The 19,916-nt window shown below is 46.6% G+C and overlaps 7 protein-coding genes across 7 annotated transcripts; 5 read left to right on the forward strand and 2 right to left on the reverse strand.

The window, feature by feature from the left end:
• Positions 1-3,426: 3,426 nt before the first annotated feature.
• LAJ45_08232 (uncharacterized protein) lies at positions 3,427-4,448 on the forward strand (the record flags this gene model as incomplete). The annotated part of the gene is made up of 4 exons (XM_046117783.1): positions 3,427-3,708; positions 3,766-3,968; positions 4,023-4,309; positions 4,390-4,448. The coding sequence occupies 4 exons, from the start codon at positions 3,427-3,429 to the stop codon at positions 4,446-4,448; spliced, it is 831 nt and encodes a 276-aa protein (XP_045969070.1).
• Positions 4,449-6,267: 1,819 nt separating this feature from the next.
• LAJ45_08233 (uncharacterized protein) lies at positions 6,268-8,670 on the forward strand (the record flags this gene model as incomplete). Its single annotated transcript, XM_046117784.1, has 6 exons — positions 6,268-6,756; positions 6,825-7,415; positions 7,473-7,895; positions 7,954-8,019; positions 8,082-8,156; positions 8,218-8,670. The coding sequence occupies 6 exons, from the start codon at positions 6,268-6,270 to the stop codon at positions 8,668-8,670; spliced, it is 2,097 nt and encodes a 698-aa protein (XP_045969071.1).
• A 2,292-nt stretch (positions 8,671-10,962) lies between these two features.
• On the forward strand, positions 10,963-11,778 carry LAJ45_08234 (uncharacterized protein; the record flags this gene model as incomplete). The annotated part of the gene is made up of 1 exon (XM_046117785.1): positions 10,963-11,778. One exon carries the CDS (start codon positions 10,963-10,965, stop codon positions 11,776-11,778), a length of 816 nt encoding a protein of 271 aa, XP_045969072.1.
• Positions 11,779-12,223: 445 nt separating this feature from the next.
• LAJ45_08235 (uncharacterized protein) lies at positions 12,224-12,736 on the forward strand (the record flags this gene model as incomplete). Its single annotated transcript, XM_046117786.1, has 1 exon — positions 12,224-12,736. The coding sequence occupies one exon, from the start codon at positions 12,224-12,226 to the stop codon at positions 12,734-12,736; it is 513 nt and encodes a 170-aa protein (XP_045969073.1).
• A 1,033-nt stretch (positions 12,737-13,769) lies between these two features.
• On the forward strand, positions 13,770-14,450 carry LAJ45_08236 (uncharacterized protein; the record flags this gene model as incomplete). Its single annotated transcript, XM_046117787.1, has 2 exons — positions 13,770-14,348; positions 14,412-14,414. The coding sequence occupies 2 exons, from the start codon at positions 13,770-13,772 to the stop codon at positions 14,412-14,414; spliced, it is 582 nt and encodes a 193-aa protein (XP_045969074.1).
• Positions 14,451-16,404: 1,954 nt separating this feature from the next.
• Positions 16,405-16,846, reverse strand: LAJ45_08237 (uncharacterized protein; the record flags this gene model as incomplete). The annotated part of the gene is made up of 2 exons (XM_046117788.1): positions 16,405-16,433; positions 16,495-16,846. The coding sequence occupies 2 exons, from the start codon at positions 16,844-16,846 to the stop codon at positions 16,405-16,407; spliced, it is 381 nt and encodes a 126-aa protein (XP_045969075.1).
• Positions 16,847-17,686: 840 nt separating this feature from the next.
• On the reverse strand, positions 17,687-19,323 carry LAJ45_08238 (uncharacterized protein; the record flags this gene model as incomplete). The annotated part of the gene is made up of 6 exons (XM_046117789.1): positions 17,687-18,130; positions 18,202-18,244; positions 18,312-18,432; positions 18,637-18,979; positions 19,082-19,154; positions 19,235-19,323. The coding sequence occupies 6 exons, from the start codon at positions 19,321-19,323 to the stop codon at positions 17,687-17,689; spliced, it is 1,113 nt and encodes a 370-aa protein (XP_045969076.1).
• Between the last annotated feature and the right edge of the window lie 593 nt (positions 19,324-19,916).

The raw sequence follows: 19,916 nt of genomic DNA on the forward strand, positions 1-19,916 counted from the left end.
AAAAAACCCCCTAGTAATACACAGGAATGAACGCCCTTCATATACTCGTTTACCACGAAAAGAACCAGAAAATGCAAGTGGCGGAATCAGGGATAGTTTGTATGAGAAATCACCGCCACTCCATACAAATAATCCTTGCCCTGAGCAACTACATTTTCTCGTGGTAAACGAGTATAGTCTGCTCCATGGAGAAAGTGGTGGGTAGTAAGGCGCTCGATTCAGGAGTGATATAAAAGCAGACCCTCATGTAGTCATATGATGTGGTTCCTGAGAAAAAGGAGCATGATAACTGATATAAGCTCCGGGTTAGCCTCCGACCCAAATTTGAAGGAGAAACTCTAGTATTAAGAAAACTAATAGAATTTATCGTTGATGAGCTTGGGGAAAGAATCAAAAGCGTCTAATTCATGCATAATACGTGAATACCAAAAGCCACTAGGTCTTATTTGTCAAATATTTAGATGTGATATGAGGTATGAAGAACCTGAAAGTGAGTTTTAGCAGTGCAGCCGCTGATTCGCGCATACCCCGCGCCAAATGCCAATGGAACCTTGCGTGGGTATCTCATTCAGTATCCAAGCTCTTCCAGATACATATGTTTGCGACATTTAGGATACTAATTGGATCTAGATGAGAGGCCACTGGGGAGATCTCGATTAATTGACGTATATAAAATAAATATGTTAATTTTGAAAAAAAGATTATGAATAGTTTGAATTTAGGGAGCGTTGCGTTGTGCGAAGATATAGGTATTTGGGGTTGTCGAGCCAAAATGTGCATCACTCCGACACCCTGTGTATGTATGTGCGTGAAGCTTCGAAGTATTATAGTTTCTTCACTGCAGCTATCTTCTGCGTTAGGGAGTCTACAAGTGCAATGTACAATTTCAATTCATCTCATGCTTGAATAGTAGCAATCAAACCTTTGGCTTCCTTTTTGACCTCTGCGCGCACTTGCACGTTACGTTCCAAATCCTTTTATCAGCTAGATATCAAGTCGATGAATTATAACTACAGTATAGCCTTGCAATGCTTGCATATAAATAAATACACAAAAAGAAACCTAGGCTTTAACTCGCCAACCAAGCAGCTTTGCTCTTTAAGCAAGATCGAAGGCGATATTATGACTATAGTGCCCCAGTCTTAAAGGTGACATGGCGCATATGGAAGTGGAACAATCGTGACTCCAAAGGCCAATCAGAAGGTCCGTTTCTAGCCATCTTGGCACTGCCACGGCTTAGGTAAGTTTACCTTTTGGGGTATAGATGGGTATAAATGGGTATAATACTGTTCCACTTTGTTTACTCCTGGCGCCTTTTAGTCATTTCCCAAAAGACCCGGCACCTCGAACTCCCTCACGGCCTGTAGCAAGATACAGATTACAAAACGGCAACAAATATAATAGAAAAACTAAAGTCGAAATATAAATGTATACACTTGACTTACTATTACCATTTGATCGCGGCGAGAGCGTATGTGGTGGAGTCATAGTTGCAAGTGAACGAGGGCCGTGATGCTAGGTTTTGGCGAGGTGCCAAGTCTTTTGGGAAATCGCTGTACATACAAAAACAGCCAATTTCAATCTCTTATAACTTTATGACCATGATAGATATCAAAATCTGTCAGGTTATTTTGTTCTTCATCATTGTCCCTAGCTTTTGTTCTGACAGATTTTTGGTGTCTATTGTGGTAGTGAAGTTATAAGCAATTGAAATTTCGTTACCTTTAAGATCGGGGGCACCATACATGCATGTACCCCTACAAGCTGGTGCTGCTAATTTATATATGCGTGCAACATCAATTGTTCACCTGATCACGTGGCTGTACGTTCCTACAGGTTCCCCCGAGACTTTCTATACACTTGTACGTTGTCTTCATACAGGATTTCATTATACTTAAAAGAAAGCCCCAGCTAGACTACTCTAATACCTGTATGAATATATGGTCCTATAAATAGATGTTTGCAGTGGTCCCAATCGCGAGGGAAAAACATCTGCCGAGCCTACAACCTACAAGTAGATCAAGGGTGGGCCAGTGGCATCGGGGATCAATAAGCTCTAAACGAATCATATAGGCGAGACTTGGCAATATAATTAGGCTTCGGATAATTTAATTACCCTAACCCTCGATTCCAAAAGAGAAAAAAGGACATTGATATAAAGTTCATGTAACCCACCCCGCTGACATGAGACTCGCAATGCGGGCATATAAGTAAGCATACATGTAAGTAAGCGAGGAGCAGCAAGTTTCTTTCGACAAACAACAGAGAAGGGTGACACAAAGGTTCGATCGCATTGAAAAAACATCTCAGCCTTATCAACTTTCTATTAAAAGCTGAAGAGTAAAAGTTCGCAGCATATGGTGGGGGGCTAAGTGCATACAGGCGCACTGATATCCGCAAGGTTAACTTATTTGGATCGTAATTAACTTGCCATTGGCCTAGGCTTTGTTAAGCTTCCACTTAAGATTCATTATATGAAAACCAATCGTTGGGAGTCAAGCAAACTGGTACATACCTGGCCGAATCGACTTTTTAGGGGTCAACCGTAATAGCCTCGTGGTTATACACAGAGTTTCCTTTGGAGCCGAGTACGTACATTATCTTGGTGTTCGAATCGAAGCATTTCTGGTGTAACAATATGCAATCATTCTGCATTAATACCCATGATATCCTCGATATTAAATGCAGGCGTGAGGCAATTACCACAGCCCTCATTCAAATATTAAACAATTGATACTTGTAGTGCTAGGTGCACAAAGACATGCACATATAAAAAGTTGATACTGCTAGCACACACGATACGATAGGCGTCATCATGCTAGTGGGCACAGTTTGCTTTATGTTCAGCGCTAATCCAGATCTTATATCTTTCATGACTGACGATCTTAAATTTTAACGTTTCTACTATCATAGTAACCCTGAAAACTATTTTTGAGACGTGAACATGCGCATCTGACAATGCCCACCTCCAATCAGAAGTCATAACAATCACCAATTGAATGATTCGACGGATTCTGGAGCTCTCACCGGTTGGTCTTTGCGTCAACTTGAATGGACCAATACCGATAATAAGCCACAAACATTGGCCCCCTGCTTTCAATAGTGTTTGGAGGTATGGCTTTTAAACTTGTGTATTGTCTGACTGCCAAAACCTTATGCATTCTTCCCACTCAAGCGCATGGCCGAGATATGCATAGACCCAGAAAATTATTTGCCTGCTTGTGAATAGTTATTTGCATGGCCTAGAGGCTGAGGGCATTCGGAAAGGTGGGTGAGAGGCAGGTTAACGAGAAGAAATACTCCATATGCTTGAGCGGTGGGTAAGTGGCATAGATTGACAAAAAGCTCTATATATTTCCGTCGAATCTCTCCTTCCTTTCGAATCGTCCCCACAAGCACGCAGTAGTACTACCCTTCCAACAAATCATGTCTGATACCAAAAAGCTTGATGTGCCCATCTCTGTTGAAGGCCTTTTGGCCCTCACGTGGTCTCTTAACCTGCTGGTGTTCGTCTTTATGGTGCTCCGCCTGTGGATGAATCGCCGCCAAAGTCTAAAAACCCCTTCTATTATTATTTCTGACTCGCTTCTTGTGGCATCGTTTATAATCGGTATTACTGCAATTTCGACGGATGCGTGGAAGTATAATTTGGAATTGATGGGGAGAACGAGAGTGGTTACTCCCGAGCAGAATAAAACAGCTTCCTTGGTATTCCACGCTTTCAATAGCCTATTTATTTGTTCTGTATTAATAGCATGGTGTTAGCTTTCTTTTATCTGTGGATATCTAGTATTTTCGGCAATGTGGCTATCGAAGGGGGCATGCGTGATCTACTACTACCACCTGTTCCCAAACCTATCTCCATACTTGAGAAAGTACCTTTTCTTCGTCACCGGATTCACTGCAGGAACATATGTCTTTGTGATATTTCTTCACAGTTTCTGGTGTCGCCCAATCTTCACAAACTGGTAGGCATCCCCTCCTCATCGTATTCTCAAATCTCTCTAATACCATTTCCGCAGGGACGGAACTTGCAACGCCACTGGCAATACCATCACCTTGCCACTCTGGAGTTTCCTCAACATCTTCACCGACATCTTCATTCTCATCCTTCCAATTTTCATCCTCCATACCCTCCAACTCGGCAGACGTCAACTCGCTGGTCTTGTAGTCGTATTCTTCATTGGATCGCTCTCTATTATTGCTGCGATCGCTCGCTTCGTCGACATCTACCCCAAGATACGCAAGGACCCGAATGCGCCCATTATACATACGTATGAGCTATGGGCGTGTATCGAGATTACTATGGGTCAGTTAGCTGTGTGCTTACCTGCACTCAGAGCATATCTCAGAAAGGCAAGAGATAGAAAGAATACTAGTCACTATCAGTCAAGTTCGAGCTTAAGGAGATCGAAAAAGGCGATCTCGGCAAAGTCGAGTGTAATTAGGACGCCAGTCGGTGGGTCGGATGGAAGACATAGCGAGACAGAGCTAGTGAGTAGTGGGCGTGAAGAGTGTTAGTGTGTGTTAGTGTGTTTTGTGTCTTTCAGGTGAGCGAGTGATGATACATAAATTTATAAATGTAGCTGGCGCGAAGTTCTAGACCTATTCTCTGGTAATAGAGTCAAATGTGAATGCATCAAGTAAAAAGCTAGTCTTATCTTGATCCAAGTATGTGCCTCCATTTGAATAAACTTTCTATTATCTAAATATGGTCCACAGCACTTATCAATATGAGCTATACGAATCCTGTTAGAAGACTTACCCACAGCACCGGTATATAACGAGTGGTGTCGTCGACGTGACCCAGTGCACCACACTGAAACGGAAACTCTTCCAGGCGGCAACGGGATACAACAGCCCTACATGTATGTATACATGCATGTACCTAACCGTATTGTGGGCAGCTTTCTGTCAGTAACGGGCTGGATACGAGACTAGTACCTAAACTATAGCTACATGTATGGCTTAGTAGGTAGCTTGTCGTAAGAGATGCCTAAAATAGGAATCTTGTATATCCTGCTTCGTCGGGTGTAGTTTGAAAGGCTTGTCTCCTTTGACCGCGTACTAGGTCCTGTTGTCTGATCACAGAATCGTGTGAGCTCTATACACAGTTAGCTAGAGATGAGAGTGAGTTGGATACTCTCCCTATCTGAATAGTTATCGGATGTTTGATTGTAAGAGCGAGGCAGCACAATTACTGTTCGGATCCCTCTACTACACTTCCGATAGATTATCATGACTCATTATTGGTATTAAAATCGCGAATGCAGTAGGATTTCCTGCCCCCAATTGGTTATTGAAGTCTGTTTATGTTGAAATCGAGTGATAACGTATGATGTGCATAGTTTGGCTATTAGAGCGGTTACTGGCCAAGGTGGGCGCACCCATTCAAGGTTAAGCCGTGACAGAGGTTCAGACATTTCTTGCTTCTGTTAACATTCTATTTTAGGTCGTTGTCCTGTCTGTGCCCGGCGCGCACGAGACGGGGGATCGAAACCCGTGTGGCCTCTGAAATCTTCGAGATGTTTCTCGTGGTCATGCCACTAACAGAAAGATAAGGAACTTTGAACGGTTTCTGCTAGTTCTTTAGGAAGTAACTTTGCGCGGCGCATCTATTCCCTGAGACCTGGTACCGACGGTTGGATTCCCTTTGTAAGTGCAAACAAATGACCAGGATTGCGAGTGCATCATCATGATGCACTCGCAGGTTACATGACAACTTCTAGCAGGAATAAATATCAGATCTGAAAGATTTTATGTAGTGATTGTGGGGAACACAAACTTGTTTTATTTCCGCGTAAGGAAGGGCTGGGCAATAAAACGCATTGGCCCACCATTCACACCCCACCCCACCCCCATCGACATCCACCCCACCTCGTCGACATCCACCCCACCTTGTCAACGCACACCTCGTCAACACACTCCATCCCGCCAAAATCACAATCACATCCTCTTGTCATCTGGCCACTTCATCTTTGCCCCGCGCCAAGTTTGTTGTGCTTCACATATCCATCGCGCCCTCTGTACACATCTTTCGAAGGAATGTCGCGTCCTCCGACATGTAGCTATCGCAGACTCAACCCAAGTCGGACCTTTACTCAGAAAGCCCCAACGAAGACGTTTTTTTTGGACAGGACCAAGTACCCCACTAGTGACAAATGTTCCCTAGAAGAAACCGGCGATGCAATAATTACCGAGGGAAATAACGATGACCCTCCGATATGGTGGCTTCGAGCTCAATCATCCTTGCCCTCAAACACAGTCATGGTCGAACGCCAACTCCCCCCCCAGAGGGCCCAGTCTCAGTCCTCTCCTTTCCACAGGGTGATTAGTTCAGGGGACCCAGAAACCCGTCTTATGGGCCAGTGGGGCGGTAGTGTAAGAGATGATTATGGTCTTCCTCAAGTTCTCCCCACTTCTAGCACTTCCACATATCCTCTCTCAACTACCTCTGCAGTGCATGCTACCTCTGCTTCTTCTGTGCCTGCTCCTCCTGTGCCTGCTCCTCCTGCAATAATAACATCAAACGGTGAAATGGAGCCCGCATGTCAGTTGGTTGTTAAAAACACCCACGAGGAGAGTGTGCATTCTTTTGGGACGAAAGTGAAGGACTACGGGCAACAGGATGTGTTGGAAGACAAGAGCGAACATGAAACTGATGGAGGGGTTTCTGAATCAGGTTGGACAACTGCCTCTGGAGGAATGGCATTCTCATTTTCATTTGTGGACGGGAAGCCCTTTGCTCAACCAATTGTAAGTACCTTGCTCAAAAGGGGATTGTTTAGTGCACCGTCTCTAATTGTGATATTTGGTGGCTATAGTTTAACCCGAATGGCACTCCATTCAAACCCTTCATTCCAATTCATATGCGTCCCCCGGTCAAAAGTCCAAATACTATGGTGAGAAACAAGAGTTCTTTAGTCAACAGCAGCACGAACGATTTGAAGAGTGTCAATAGCCAAAACCTTATTAAGAATAAGAAAGAAGAAATGGAGGTTGTCAAGAAGAGAGCCGAACCTCCTACACAGAGCGTTCGCAAGGTACCCGATACAAGCACGAAATCTAGTTCAGCTTTGTCAGGAGCTGAGAGGCAACGCACATATTGCGAACTCTATAACGCTCATGTTGAGACAATGTTTGCTGGAATTTCATCAAAATATCCGCAACCCACATCTGCCAGTGCGGCCAAGGAGGCCAGACAAGCCGAATTAGATGCAAAAAGAGCAGCAGCAGCGGCAGACTTTGCCTCATCTCCTACATCTATTATGGCTAAGGAGGTTCCTACGGGAAGGGACAATGAACATAAAGCGTTTGAATCAGGTGATGATTCTGGGGTGCCGCCAAACTGGGAAGCTTGTGAGCCGGATCCGTCTACTCGACCTAATTCTACAAACGGATGGATTAATTGGAAGGTGAGTAGTATCAACCCTGCTTCTTATCTATATAACTAATATTCTTTCTCTATTCAGCCAAAGCCTAAAACCGGTCCTGCGTCGGCTCGTAGCGGACACATGACTATGTCAGAATATCAAGCTGCCATTGCATACAGACCTCAAGGTGTCGATCGTGAATACGAGGCAGCCAAGGAGCGCGCCGCCGCAAAGCGCTTCAGTGGGCCTCAATACCAGTACTATAATGAGCAATCTCATAAGAAACGCCGGCCAAAGAATTCCCCGCGGAAAACACAACAACAAAACTCTTCACTACCTCCTATGTTTCCAGATATCCTTCCATGGCGTGATGTGGTACCTCAGCCCCTTAATGTTACTGGTAAAAAGATGCCGAAGTTAGACTTTTGCGGTGAACCGATAGAAAAGGGAAGAGGTTTCGATGGCACCATTAAGCATTGGGGCGTACCAACAAAAAATCAAGACCATGTTCCATTCCTTGAAGTAAGGCTCTGCATACCTCCCGTATCCCCCCATCTTGACTAATTACTGTATCATCCAGATTAACGCGATTGCATCTGAATACACTACAGACTGTGACAAAGACACAGATGACCCGACTAGAAAGGTATGTTACGAGGCCCCTAATCATACCATTAAACTCGAACAGTTTTTAAACATTACAAACAGTCTGTGCGGCGCTTTCCGCCACCAAAGTCCTGTTCAGTGAGCAAATACCCTACAGATGCTCAGATTAAAGACGATGTGAGTGTTGGAGAATTCCCAAATACATAACGGCATACTAAATCATTCATTATATTTCTAGTACCTTCAAGATAATAGTACAACAAGTCTGAAGAAAGAGCAGGAAATGGCGGAGGCGTTAGAATCATCTTCTCCTCTTCCTCGTCTATTGGATAGCTTTTTCGAACAGAATCCATTTACCCTTCGCGAACGGATTGGAACATTCATCAATTCTCTAAACCCAGATTTCCCAGATCCTCCGGATATGCCTTACGAAAAGCATGGCGATAAACCTGTGGCAACCTGTGTTAAGAGAAGGCAGCCTTCAGACGAGCTGGATACAAATGAGATCATCATTGACTGTGTGGAGGATGAACTTGAGAAGCCCCGCCGCGAACCTCACATGGAGCCGATCAAGGGGCGCGCTGATATGGAATGGTATAGAACTCATGATGGATGCTGGTCTCAGAGAGTCCCGTTGCCAAAGAAGACCCTTCCTCCTCTACCTCCTAACGAGCCTGCCAATGATTGGTAGTGTTCCATTCCAATATCAAAATTCTGGATATTGGTATACCATCGACATCAGTAGAATACTATATGGAGCCGGAAACTTGTACAGAGTGTAACGCAGCAAGTTAGTTATTACTTCTTGGAAAGTTTAGGACGGCGTTATGTCATGGGGCCTGGTTTTCTGCCGTGGAAAACATTGGAACATGCTCTATAGTACTAGCCTAGTATATCTAGTGTATTACTGATATTATGAGTTTTAAATAAAGGTAACAACTAAAGTCACCTTGTATTTAGTTAAGGAGCCAAAGATAAATTCAGGTTGCACTGAATATTGAGTTACCTTAACGCATGTTTACACTAGTTTTGTCACATCCTCCGGTTCAACAGCTCTATTCTTACCGCCTGTCTTCGACCCCAAACCTTTAACTCATCTACTATGCACCCTCACTGCCTCTTCCACACTCGATTTATCCTACGCCCCAAAAAAGCTCAGAGCTCTAAGGAGCAGATAAATGAGCAGGCTGGCGGGCACATGGGCTGATTTTTATCCATAGACATCAAAAGTCTCACTATTCTATCATCAGCAACTTTTTCAGCTTTTCGCACTAGCCAATGTCTCTCTCTCTACTGTACCATTTCCTCCAACCAATAGCAACCGAACCACCAGCCTTAACACACCCTCTCATAGTAATGGTATGCCACAGAAAGGCTTAAGTGGGCTTTCAAGAGAAGTGTGATGAACATCCTACTATTTTCCTTGTGTAAAACTCTGTTGTTTCTATACGAAATTATACTGTAAATGAAGAATTATCTGGGTTTCTGGGCTCATCATATGTGAAAGTAAGATGTGCCGGAAAAAAGGCAGATTGTTTCTATGCTAGTTGATAATGAAAGTCATTTGTAATCCCGCTTGGTGTTGGTCTCATAGGTGGATCTTAAGTGGTTTGTTTTTGTATCGCGTAGTTGGCCGTGGACATCTTGGTTGCTGAGGGTCTTGGAAGTGTGGGGGTGGTTTCTACTTTTGTCGGGTAGCGTGTGTCTATTGGGTGTGGTTCATGTCACTTGTCGTTTTGGCGGGGGGGATTTATGGGATTTTCGGTGTTTTTCGCGGTTGGTGAAGCTGTTTGCAGGAGATGTATAACCTTATCGAGTGATAGTGTATGACTCAATGCCACATCAATTGAAACATGCATGACCGGTAATAAGCCGGTGGATTCACAGGCCTCGGGATTGTGGGCGATCAATCGGTCGGTGAGCTCGTGCGACTCGGTTCTTCGGACGCGGATGGTGGATGTACGCGCTGCGCCACCACCACCACCACCAATGCCGCAGACCGGAGATTTTTCCCTCATACATACATGTACGTGTGTGGACTAAGCTCGGACGGAGTATTGCTCAGTCTAGACTCTAGAGTGCAGTTTCTTTTTTAACCACCAATCGACTTGAAAATTAAAATTGCATCGCGGACTAAGATGACAGCCATACATGTAGCCTCACGCAAGATAAAAAGCTTCGCTAGTCGTTCCTTGGTTCGAACCTGGTGAGATCATTGGGGCTGCCAGCCAGTGGAGTACGACAAACAAGCCCGTCTCTAATTGAACATGGCGGAGTTTCAGTTTTTTTTGACTTTACCCGGTTGCTGCTGCACTGAGTTAAGGTACATGTATGTATGAGGATCTCTAACGCGTCGAAGGATTGAGTAGCGAATCGGCACCGTTCCTGGGGGATTGCAGTTACAGGGGAGGTAGAGGTAGAGGTAGGGCCCTGGTGTAGAGAGAGCTTCTGGTTGCTGAGCTGCTGCCAACGCCGAACGCGTCAACCGCGCTTGCAGAGCTAGAGTAGGTATAGTTGTACATGTACTCAATTACAATCAGCTAGACAGCTGCAGCAGCTCATCCATCCATCCATTGTGAAGAAGGAGGAAGAAGTCGTCCTCTCAGACACCAGCCAGGGGCAGGTACTCAGATACATAGGTGTCCGGTTTCAAGTAGGCTGTGGAGGGTATAGATTAGATCCTCTCTCCAGGTATGCAGATTTAAGTCATAACATCTTAGACACAGCCGCAGTAATACACCTCAGTCAGTCAGTCAGTCAGTCAGTCAAGCAACAAGCTTACTTACCTACCCTACCTACCCTACCTGACTGACTCACCCAACACCACCCGGACAGAACACAAACTGTCAGTTAACTATCGCCCACAACCCAGCCCAGCACCAAACCCCAGATTTCACCACCGACCACCGCCGTATACCCAGCTACATACATACACACACACTCACACTTAAGCATCCACCCCCCCCCCCCCCCCCCAAAACCAATGTGCTACTTCCTCAGCGTCCGCTACACGCGCTGCCACCACCGCATCGTCTTCATCGCACAGACACCCCCCTACTCCTGCACCGACAACTGCCCCACCCCCACCTCCCCCGTCTCCGACGACGTCCAGCACTCGCGCTCAAACCGCACCCTCTGCCCCTCCTGCTACGCCGCGCGCCACCCCACGCGCCCGATCCACCCACCAATCCTCCGCGAGCCCGCGCCAGACGTGATTACGTTTGTCAGCCCCGTGGTGACGGGCGAGTACGACGGCGACGAGCACACGCTTGATCGCTTCCGCAGGAAGCGTAGGGAGCATCGGGCGCGGCAGGCGCGGAGGGGGAGGACGCAGGTGGAGGGTGTGGGTGTGGCGGAGCAGGCGGTGCTGAATGGGGGGTGGCTGGCGGCGAAGAGGAAGAGGAGGGTGTATGAGGAGGACGACTCGGACTATGAGGAGGAGGATACGAGGAACTTTGACCAGGTGCTGAGGGGCCTCAGGGGGATTCATGATGGGGAGCATGATGTGGAGAGGGAGCGCGGGGGGGGGATACGGTGGGTGGAGAGGTTCTTTGCGGGGGAGCCGGATTACGATGAGGATGATGAGGATGGGGATGAGGAGGACGAGGAGGAGGAGGCCGAGGGGGGGTTTAAGGATGTTGCGGAGTTTGAGAGCTTGCCTGCGGGCCTGTCTCAGGGTAGTGCGGGTTGTGAGGTTGGGTTCGACGGTTTGGAGGCGGGGAGTCAGCCGGGAGGGCGTGCTGGAATTGGCCTTGCATCGGTGTCCGTTGCGGCCACGGGTCGCCGGAATTCTGTATGATTTTTATTGGATACCGGTTTTCTAGTCTTTTTAGGTGCAAAGGGGTCATGTTATTTGTTTTTGTTCTTCTTTTATTCTTCTTTTATTCTTACTTTATTCTTTTTTTTTACTTCTATATCCTTTATATCTCGTTTCAACGGTTTGGGTAATATCATTTTTAGATAATACAGACAGAATCCAGGTTGCTATCATCTCCTTCTTTCCCACCACCGTGTTAACTTTTAAATCGGTGTCTCGCGCAGTAACTCGTGAGACCAGCTTACGATAATACATGTACAGTTGGCCAAAAAGAAATATCCACTCCAGCCAATGGCCAAATTGCAAAACCACATCCATATATCTTCACCTCCAACCAGTTAATTGCGTAGGGCACAAAATCTCAGATATATACTCATCCATAGCCCCCATATCTATCTCCACCACGCCCACAAAAAACACCACCACAATGTGCCGCCCCACCCCCCTCCTCGTCCGCTACCGCGGCTGCAACCACACCCTCCCCCTCATCGTCGGCACCGAGCCCACCTGCACCGGCCACTGCCACACCGACGCACACTACCACTCCATGCTACCCCCGCGAACCTACGCCGTCTCGAACCGGCGTCTCTGTCCCTCCTGCCACTCGCCCTCTGCTCCCACTGCTCCTCCGTTGCCGGTGCTGAGAAGGCCCGGACCGGACCATAGGGTTATTGTGACGCCGTTTGAGCCCGGCGTGTATGAGTACCACCACTGTCTGCGGAGGTGGAGGAACCAGAGGTTGTGGCATCGGGTGGATTTGCAGGCGAGGGGGTTGTGGTGGGTGGAGGAGGGGTTGGGGGATGTGTTGAGGAGGGTGGGGAGGTGGTTGGTGAGGAGGAGGGGGGAGAGGGTTTATAGGGATGAGGAGGGGGAGGTGGGGGAGAGGGTGTATAGGGAGGAGGGGGTCGGGGTGGGGGTGGGGGTGGGGGTGGGGGTGTAGTGGTGGGAAGAGGGAGGGGGTTGGAGACTTTGGTGGGTTGGAGATGTGGGAGTGGGGAGATAGTTACTTGCAATAAGAGATCAATGGAAGGAGTAGATGCAGCACGGAAGATAGTAGTTCTTTCTTGTGGGGATTTGGAAATTTTCCTTTCTTTGCAATTGGCAGGGCTTTGCTTGCTGTTCATATAGCTCGAGTATTGCGCTGGTCAGTGAGGCCTGGACGTCAGCGGCCAGTGACTATTTATCGAATACGAAAAAAAGGCCGTTTGTCAGTGCCAGTGAGAGTACAATACAAAGAGTATTTTTTGTCAGTATCAGTAGGGGAAAAGGTGCTATACCGGGTGGGCGTTAGTTAGTTCCCATGAGAAAAATCTACCCTTTTTTTTTTTTACAAGAATCTGGTTCGAAATAAGAAATTTCGAGACTGTATTTTCCCGCTTCTCCTAAAGCCGGTAGAGAGCTGGATGTATTAATTCCTACAAGTATACATGCATCTTCCCACATACATGTATGCAGAACTCCATTTCGTCTGGGCCAAAGTCTCAGCAATACAGAAGTGTCGCCGGTCAGCGACTGAAACTACAATGCCATAACTGTAATGTTACAAGCAATTAAAGAATTAAAAAAAAATAAAAAAAATAAAAAAAGACTGAAACCACAAACAGAAAAGTTGTCACTATACAGACCTTATTGGCCGACGCGTGCAGTACTTTGTGATAATGCAAAATCGATATCTCTCAATTGATCAAACCATCAAATTGGCTGCGAGATGATTCAGCTTGTTTATATATGGATTATATTTGACACGACATGTGAGCTGCCCTAGATTCTTTTATTTCTTTGTCTTTTGGTGAGAACCCATAGCTGGGTACTTTCCTTCCATTCGATAGGACTACATGTATTTGCTATCAAAGGGGGCTTTCATCCCCACAACCACGCACGACAATCACACAGCACAACCTTCTTCTTCCTCTTCTCCTCCATCCATCCATCCAACTCACCTCCCTCCAGTCATCGCACTAACAAACAAAAAAATGAATCCCCTCAGATCAAACAAAAGACTATCCGGGCACTTCACCCCCTCTACCCCACCGGCCGCCAAACAGCCCACCCCCTCCACTCCCCAGCCAGCCACCCCCGCCGCTATCAACAACGATGACGACGCCGCCGCCGCCGCCCCGCCCGAGATCCTCTACTCCGTCATGGGCACCAGCAACCCCCCCTCTCTCGCTGGCTCAATTGCGCCTGCCGCCTCCGAGACCCGCAAGGACGAGCACGACCGCAACATCAAGAGTATCAACGACGAGATATTGGCCCTCCAGCGGAGCGTTGACCATAAGTTGGAGCTCATCCGTCACCTTGTTGCCTCGCGCGAGGTTGCGGTCGCGCATGAGGTCGAGCTGAGCCGTATTGACCAGGAGTATGCGGACGAGGAGGGGAGGAAGAAGGTTTTGCTGAGGGTGGAGTCTTTTACCGGCGGGGGTAAGAGTAAGGAGAAGGAGAAGGAGGGGAAGGGTGGGGAGGGGGGGAAGCAGAAGAAGAAGTTGATTAGCTATGCGAAGAGGGGGACTGTTAAGAGGGGTCCGGGAGCGAAGGAGGGTCAGACGACTGCTGTAAGTTTGCGCTAGTATTGGTGTTTTGTGGGGTTGTTGGGATTGGGTGGTTAACGATGATAGTGATAGAATCGTCGTTTGAGCGCTTACGATACGTGTTAGCTACTGGAGGGGGGTAATGGGAATATCTCTTGTACTGCTAAAAGTTATCTTGGGAACTAAATCAAGGAAGGATGTCTTTTCAACTCATGTTTTATGTTGGCTTGGCCTTGAACATGAGTGATGTTTCATGTCTGGATTTTAGATGATCGAAACGATGGAGCCGGAGGTATATGTAGTATCACCAGACTTACCACACAAGGTTTGTGGATCGAATTAAAGATGCGAATCAGACGATAGGTATAAAACCGGCCGTGAAGAAGAATAATGGAATGTACATACATGTATGTATGCTCTACTATCGGAGCAGAGCAGGGACAGGTATTCAAACAATGTGATCGACCAGCTTAGAAATAGTAGAAGAGTACAAGTAGCTTTGAGGATAAACATCTTTACGCATGTTGCGGGAAGATGTAGATACGTCTTTTTGGTATTGTTCGGCCAGGGAAGAAGTTTTCCGTCAAACCATTCGAGTAATCAAATAAAAAGGTACATGTATCTCTACACGTATGTACAGGAAAAGATGCCACGGTACGCATACATGTAAAATCAAGAAAGCCACATAACAAATCCCGAGTATATACGTACTTCTTAAGAAGCAACCAACTTCTTTCTTGCTCTCCCTCCTCGTAAAATTCGTCAATCTTCACATCATGTACTTACACTTCCGGATCCTAAATATCCTTTGGATGAACTATGTCAACGTTGCAACATCCTCGGGAGCAATCTATATCTCGAGTAATAAGTTTGGGCACTCGTCATGTTCCAGATATCAACCCCTGGGTTCATCCTTTCAGGACTTCATGTATACGTATCCTCCCAACCGGCAAGCAAGACCCCGCACATGTAATCTTAATAGTTGTTCCTTGTTATCCCCCTTTATTTTAACTTATACAGATCTCAATATACTAACTCCACAAGTACTATAACAGCCTTAAATAATTACATGACTCGCCTATCGTCCGGTAGCTAGCTAATCGATCCGTGAATTGATGCCATGTTGGTTGGTACCCTCTACCTTCAATAGTGGAACCCTGAGTATACAACGAAAAATGTTGCTTATGAAGGCCGGGGCTAGTTATAAGTGATTGTTCTGACTTGATAAAGAACCCTGAGATATATTCGATTTATTACTAGTGACTAATGATGTGAGTGTTACCTCGGATAAACTCGCCCAGTATCTCTCCACTTGACCTACGCGACGGTTCCGTTTCGACTCAAAGTTCAGATCTATTACCTCGATTTAAATTAGTTACTGTTACACAGTGACGGAATCTCTGCAGACTGGCGCATACATGTACTTGCCTTCGGACGTTGAGGCACATCGTGACTGGTCAGCGAACCAAAGTGGACCGCTAGCTACATTACAATAATGGCGCTACTATTGCTACTATTAGAACAGTCCAATGAAACCCGAGAGCGTTTTTGTACAACCTGGACTACATATAATCGACCCTGACACAACAGATGCAGACGCCATAATGCAGGCCAGAAATCTCAAACAGCTACGACATGTACCCCTTGCATCCCGTGGAAGAATTCAAGAACACGCGACGTGTATGTGCTTGAGTCCCCTTAGTCCTTCATCTTGAACACATTCACAATGCAAACAATGTCACGCGTATCATGTTCTATTATCTCAGGATATGTATAATCTGGAATATCAAGGGCAGTCACACTGGTACTATAATCTACGACGACTCCACGCTATTTGTTATGTTCATTATCATCAATTAGCATTAACTTTAGCTCATTAAATACATACTCATACACACTATTGATATTATATCTGCAACAAAGGAAACATTCGGTACAGCTGTCACCGCAATAAGCAATTGCTATGCGGCCATTAAAACCTCCTTCCAAACTATGAAAAATCAAAGTACGAACGCCGGCCAACAAATGAAAAACCAGATCAGAACCAAATCCAAAACTCCAACCCGAAAATGGACCCCAATTAATTAAAAGCCACTGGCGGAGGATATGCTACACACCAGACGCGTTAGCTGCCACATCCTTATCTCGACCCAAGATGTTGATTACTCACCGATCCCACTCTCCACATCCTCCCTTAGCCCAAAGTCAAACGGCACATCCACTAACTGCACCTCTATCGGTTGCGCCTCTCTCTGTTGCACCCCTCTCTGTGGCAGCTCTCTCTGATGCACCTCTCTCTGCCGCACCTCTGGTAGCTCCTCCTGTACAGGAGTTGGCGGTGTCCTCCTCATCTTTGCCAAGATTCTCTTCATAAACGGCACCACCGGCGGCTTTGGGTAGACCTTTAACACTGCGGCGACTGCCGCGAGAAGAAACGATAGTACTAAGCTCCCGCATAGGAATGAGATGACAATTGTTTCGGCGTTTGGAGGTTGTTTTTGAGGCTGCGTCGTCGGAGGCATCGGTGGTGCATTTTAGTACAGCGCAACTTCTTCTTATGCACGGGAATTGAAGAGGTAGATATAAAATAGAATTAAGTTGAGGCCCGTGGCTAACCTAAGCTAACCTAACCACCAACGCTGTTCGTTCGATGATGATGAAGGTGAAGAACAATAAACTTGAACTTGACCACAAAGGAGAGTTGTTGTCGTGGGGTTTTAATCTAGGCGTGGAATGAGGTACATGAGGAGGAAAGCTAAGGGGGAAAAAGAAAGTTCCAAGACATAGCTCTTCTCCAAGGGGTAAGGATTTGAGACATATACCACGCGCGCGCTGAAGGGGACCGAGACCATGACCCAGATTTCCGGACTTAAGGTTCCCGCGCTAAAGGGGGATCAGTGTGTAGATCTAGATGTTGGTACCTTTTTCTAGTTTATGCTCCGGTGGGGTGTGTGCGGGCACTGGGTATTAGAGAGCCGAGTGATGGTGGGTGAAAATGCAAATCGTTATAATAAGGTAAGAATCACTGATACCATGGTTGTACTCGTTTCAATTCTTCAATTCTGACGTACATGTGCAGGATATATCGATAGACTCTGCATGAAATCCATAGCTCCACGGGTTTCATACCCTGTTCCCAAACAACTGAATTACTGTTTAGTACTACATTTATACAATAGGAGATAACTTTTGGTCCAACATTTCGCCATTAATGCCATACCCCGCCTACAAGTACATACAATAGCGCCGCCACATATATATAGTAGAAAAAAAACCCGTAAACACAAAAACATAAGGAAACCGCAAACGATAGGTATATATCAAAAGTCCATCCCAGAAGAAATAAGGCAACTGACTCAGATCTATCTGGTCGCCGAAATAGTTGTCGTATGACTCCCCTTATGGCCTCCCATCCTACTCGGCCCTTCCCCCTTGCCAAGCTCCACATCTACCTCTCCTTTCTCAATCGAGAAAGAGAACCTCTGCTCAATCTCCAACACGCCCTCTTCAGCACCTTTGTTGATCCTCTCCTCGCTCCCCGCAAAGCTCATGGTGTCCCTCGTGCCAGTGCCGGGCTTCTTTCTCGACAACACACTGAGCGGCTCGCCGTCCGAGTGGGCGTACTTCTGGCCGCTACTATGGTCCGCAAATTTGCCCACATTGAAGAGGCGCCGGAAGAGCGGCCAAAGCATCGGTAGGTTAGATACGTAAATCGCAGTTGACGACTCACGAATGTACCACAACATGTAGATTGTCGTGAAGGGATTCGAGAAGTTGTAATACTTATTTAGACATGCTGCAAGGATCTGTGGGGATCTACCGTCAGGATACCAGGCGCGCTGGGGGAGAAGTGGGGGCCGAGGCCGGGAGGACTTACGACAAAGACACCGCAGGAGAAGATGCCGACGAGAATTATCTTCCTGCTCGTTGCAATGATTCGTTAGTTGGGGGTCCGAGAGAAAAGGGGGTAGAGGGGACCGGGGGTACTTTTTGAGTTCGACTTTGGCTTTTAAGAGGAGGGGAATGCCGACGGCGAGCATCATAAGATCGGAGGTGATGTTGAAGGTTGCTTGCGTGATTGAGTAGTGTTGGTATGTTGCGCATTGCACTATGTTTAGAGTCCGGGTCCGTGGTTAGCATGTTTTTAATTTCCGCTGGGGGTCAATGATGGTTGGGGGGGGATATTGAGATAACCGAACGAATGGGAACAAAGTGCAAAAATGTTTGGGCGAATGAACAAGCTCGAAAGACCACCAAACAACAGCCAAGAAAAGGTACTCGAGTACAAGGCGGAAAAAACAAATAAACTTACCCATCGGCACCGGCAACATCCAGTACCCCTTAAAAGGCCTACAACTCAAGAACCACGCGAGCTCGACAGCCACGAATCCTATCACAATATACCCTGCGATCGCCTTGATCACAATCTGCATATTGAGCCTGCTCGTAAGTCGATGATACATCAGTATCATACACCCCTTGATCCCCCAAGTCACAATTAACATCGCTTGCTCGAGCAGAATCACAATCTTGCTCCCATATATTCGCAGCTCAATGTCATCCGGTGTCAGGGTTTCGAGCTCTCCCGGGAGAAGTAAGTTGGTGGCGGTGCGGCCAGAGATATTGATGCCAATCATGAGGATCGTGTACATGAACTGGACGGAACGGAGAAGAGAAATGTTAGTGGCTTTTTGCACTCATATTTTTAGAAAGGATAGTGCAAAATGGAAGACAAGCCGGGGGGGGGGGGAACATACACCATTGAAAACCATCAACCAGTCCTCTGCCTGCAACTCACGGAAGGTTCCAAGCACGAGTCGGCGGGAATATCTATTCTGGTTTATGAGCAACATACATGCAAAGATGATGGTGGTAATAAAGCGACGTATTGTTGGATGGAGAATACAAACATTCGGCCGGCAATGAGCAGTATCCCAATGGAGTAGAAAGTCCACGATTCGACCGTGAGCTGGTGAGGCGTGGGGGATTGGAGCGCCATTAGTGCTGCTGCTGTTGAATATTGTTTTGCTCTATTAATTGATCAATTCACAAGTCAGTATCATATATCACAGCGACGAAGTTGTTTGAAGACATATGTTTTGCACATATAATGTGTGTGCAGATCAATCGTGGAAGTATATATATGCTCACCTTCAACTTCACAACCACAGACCAGACACACACCAACCACCATATGACCAGGTAGCGGGAGACAGGTACACTTTATTCAATACCCCCGACCCACAATTAATATCACGCTCATCCCACTCTCTGGGCTGGCTGGATACGGCAGTTCTCCCCCCACTAGTGACTAGGGCAGGGCAAAGCAACACCAAGCCTTTCGTCCTCGCTCGTCTCGCACTTCACCCCGCTCCAGTTCCCAAAGAGAACTTGAGTTATTTGGGCCAAGCAGCGTTATCCTTACCCTGGAGCATCATCTCATGTTCACTGGCAGAAATGGAAACTGATCTGGTCTGATGAGGTAGCGAGACAACAGGTCACTAACTAGATGTATCTGGTTCTAGCTGGGGAAGGCTATTTGGAAAGTAGAGTGATTTGAGCTTCCGGAGAATAATGGACAGCGGCGTGGCC

Source organism: Morchella importuna (genome assembly GCF_003444635.1).
Source record: "Morchella importuna strain M04M26 chromosome Unknown Morimp01GS028, whole genome shotgun sequence".
In the NCBI taxonomy this organism is placed as follows: Eukaryota; Fungi; Ascomycota; class Pezizomycetes; order Pezizales; family Morchellaceae; genus Morchella; species Morchella importuna.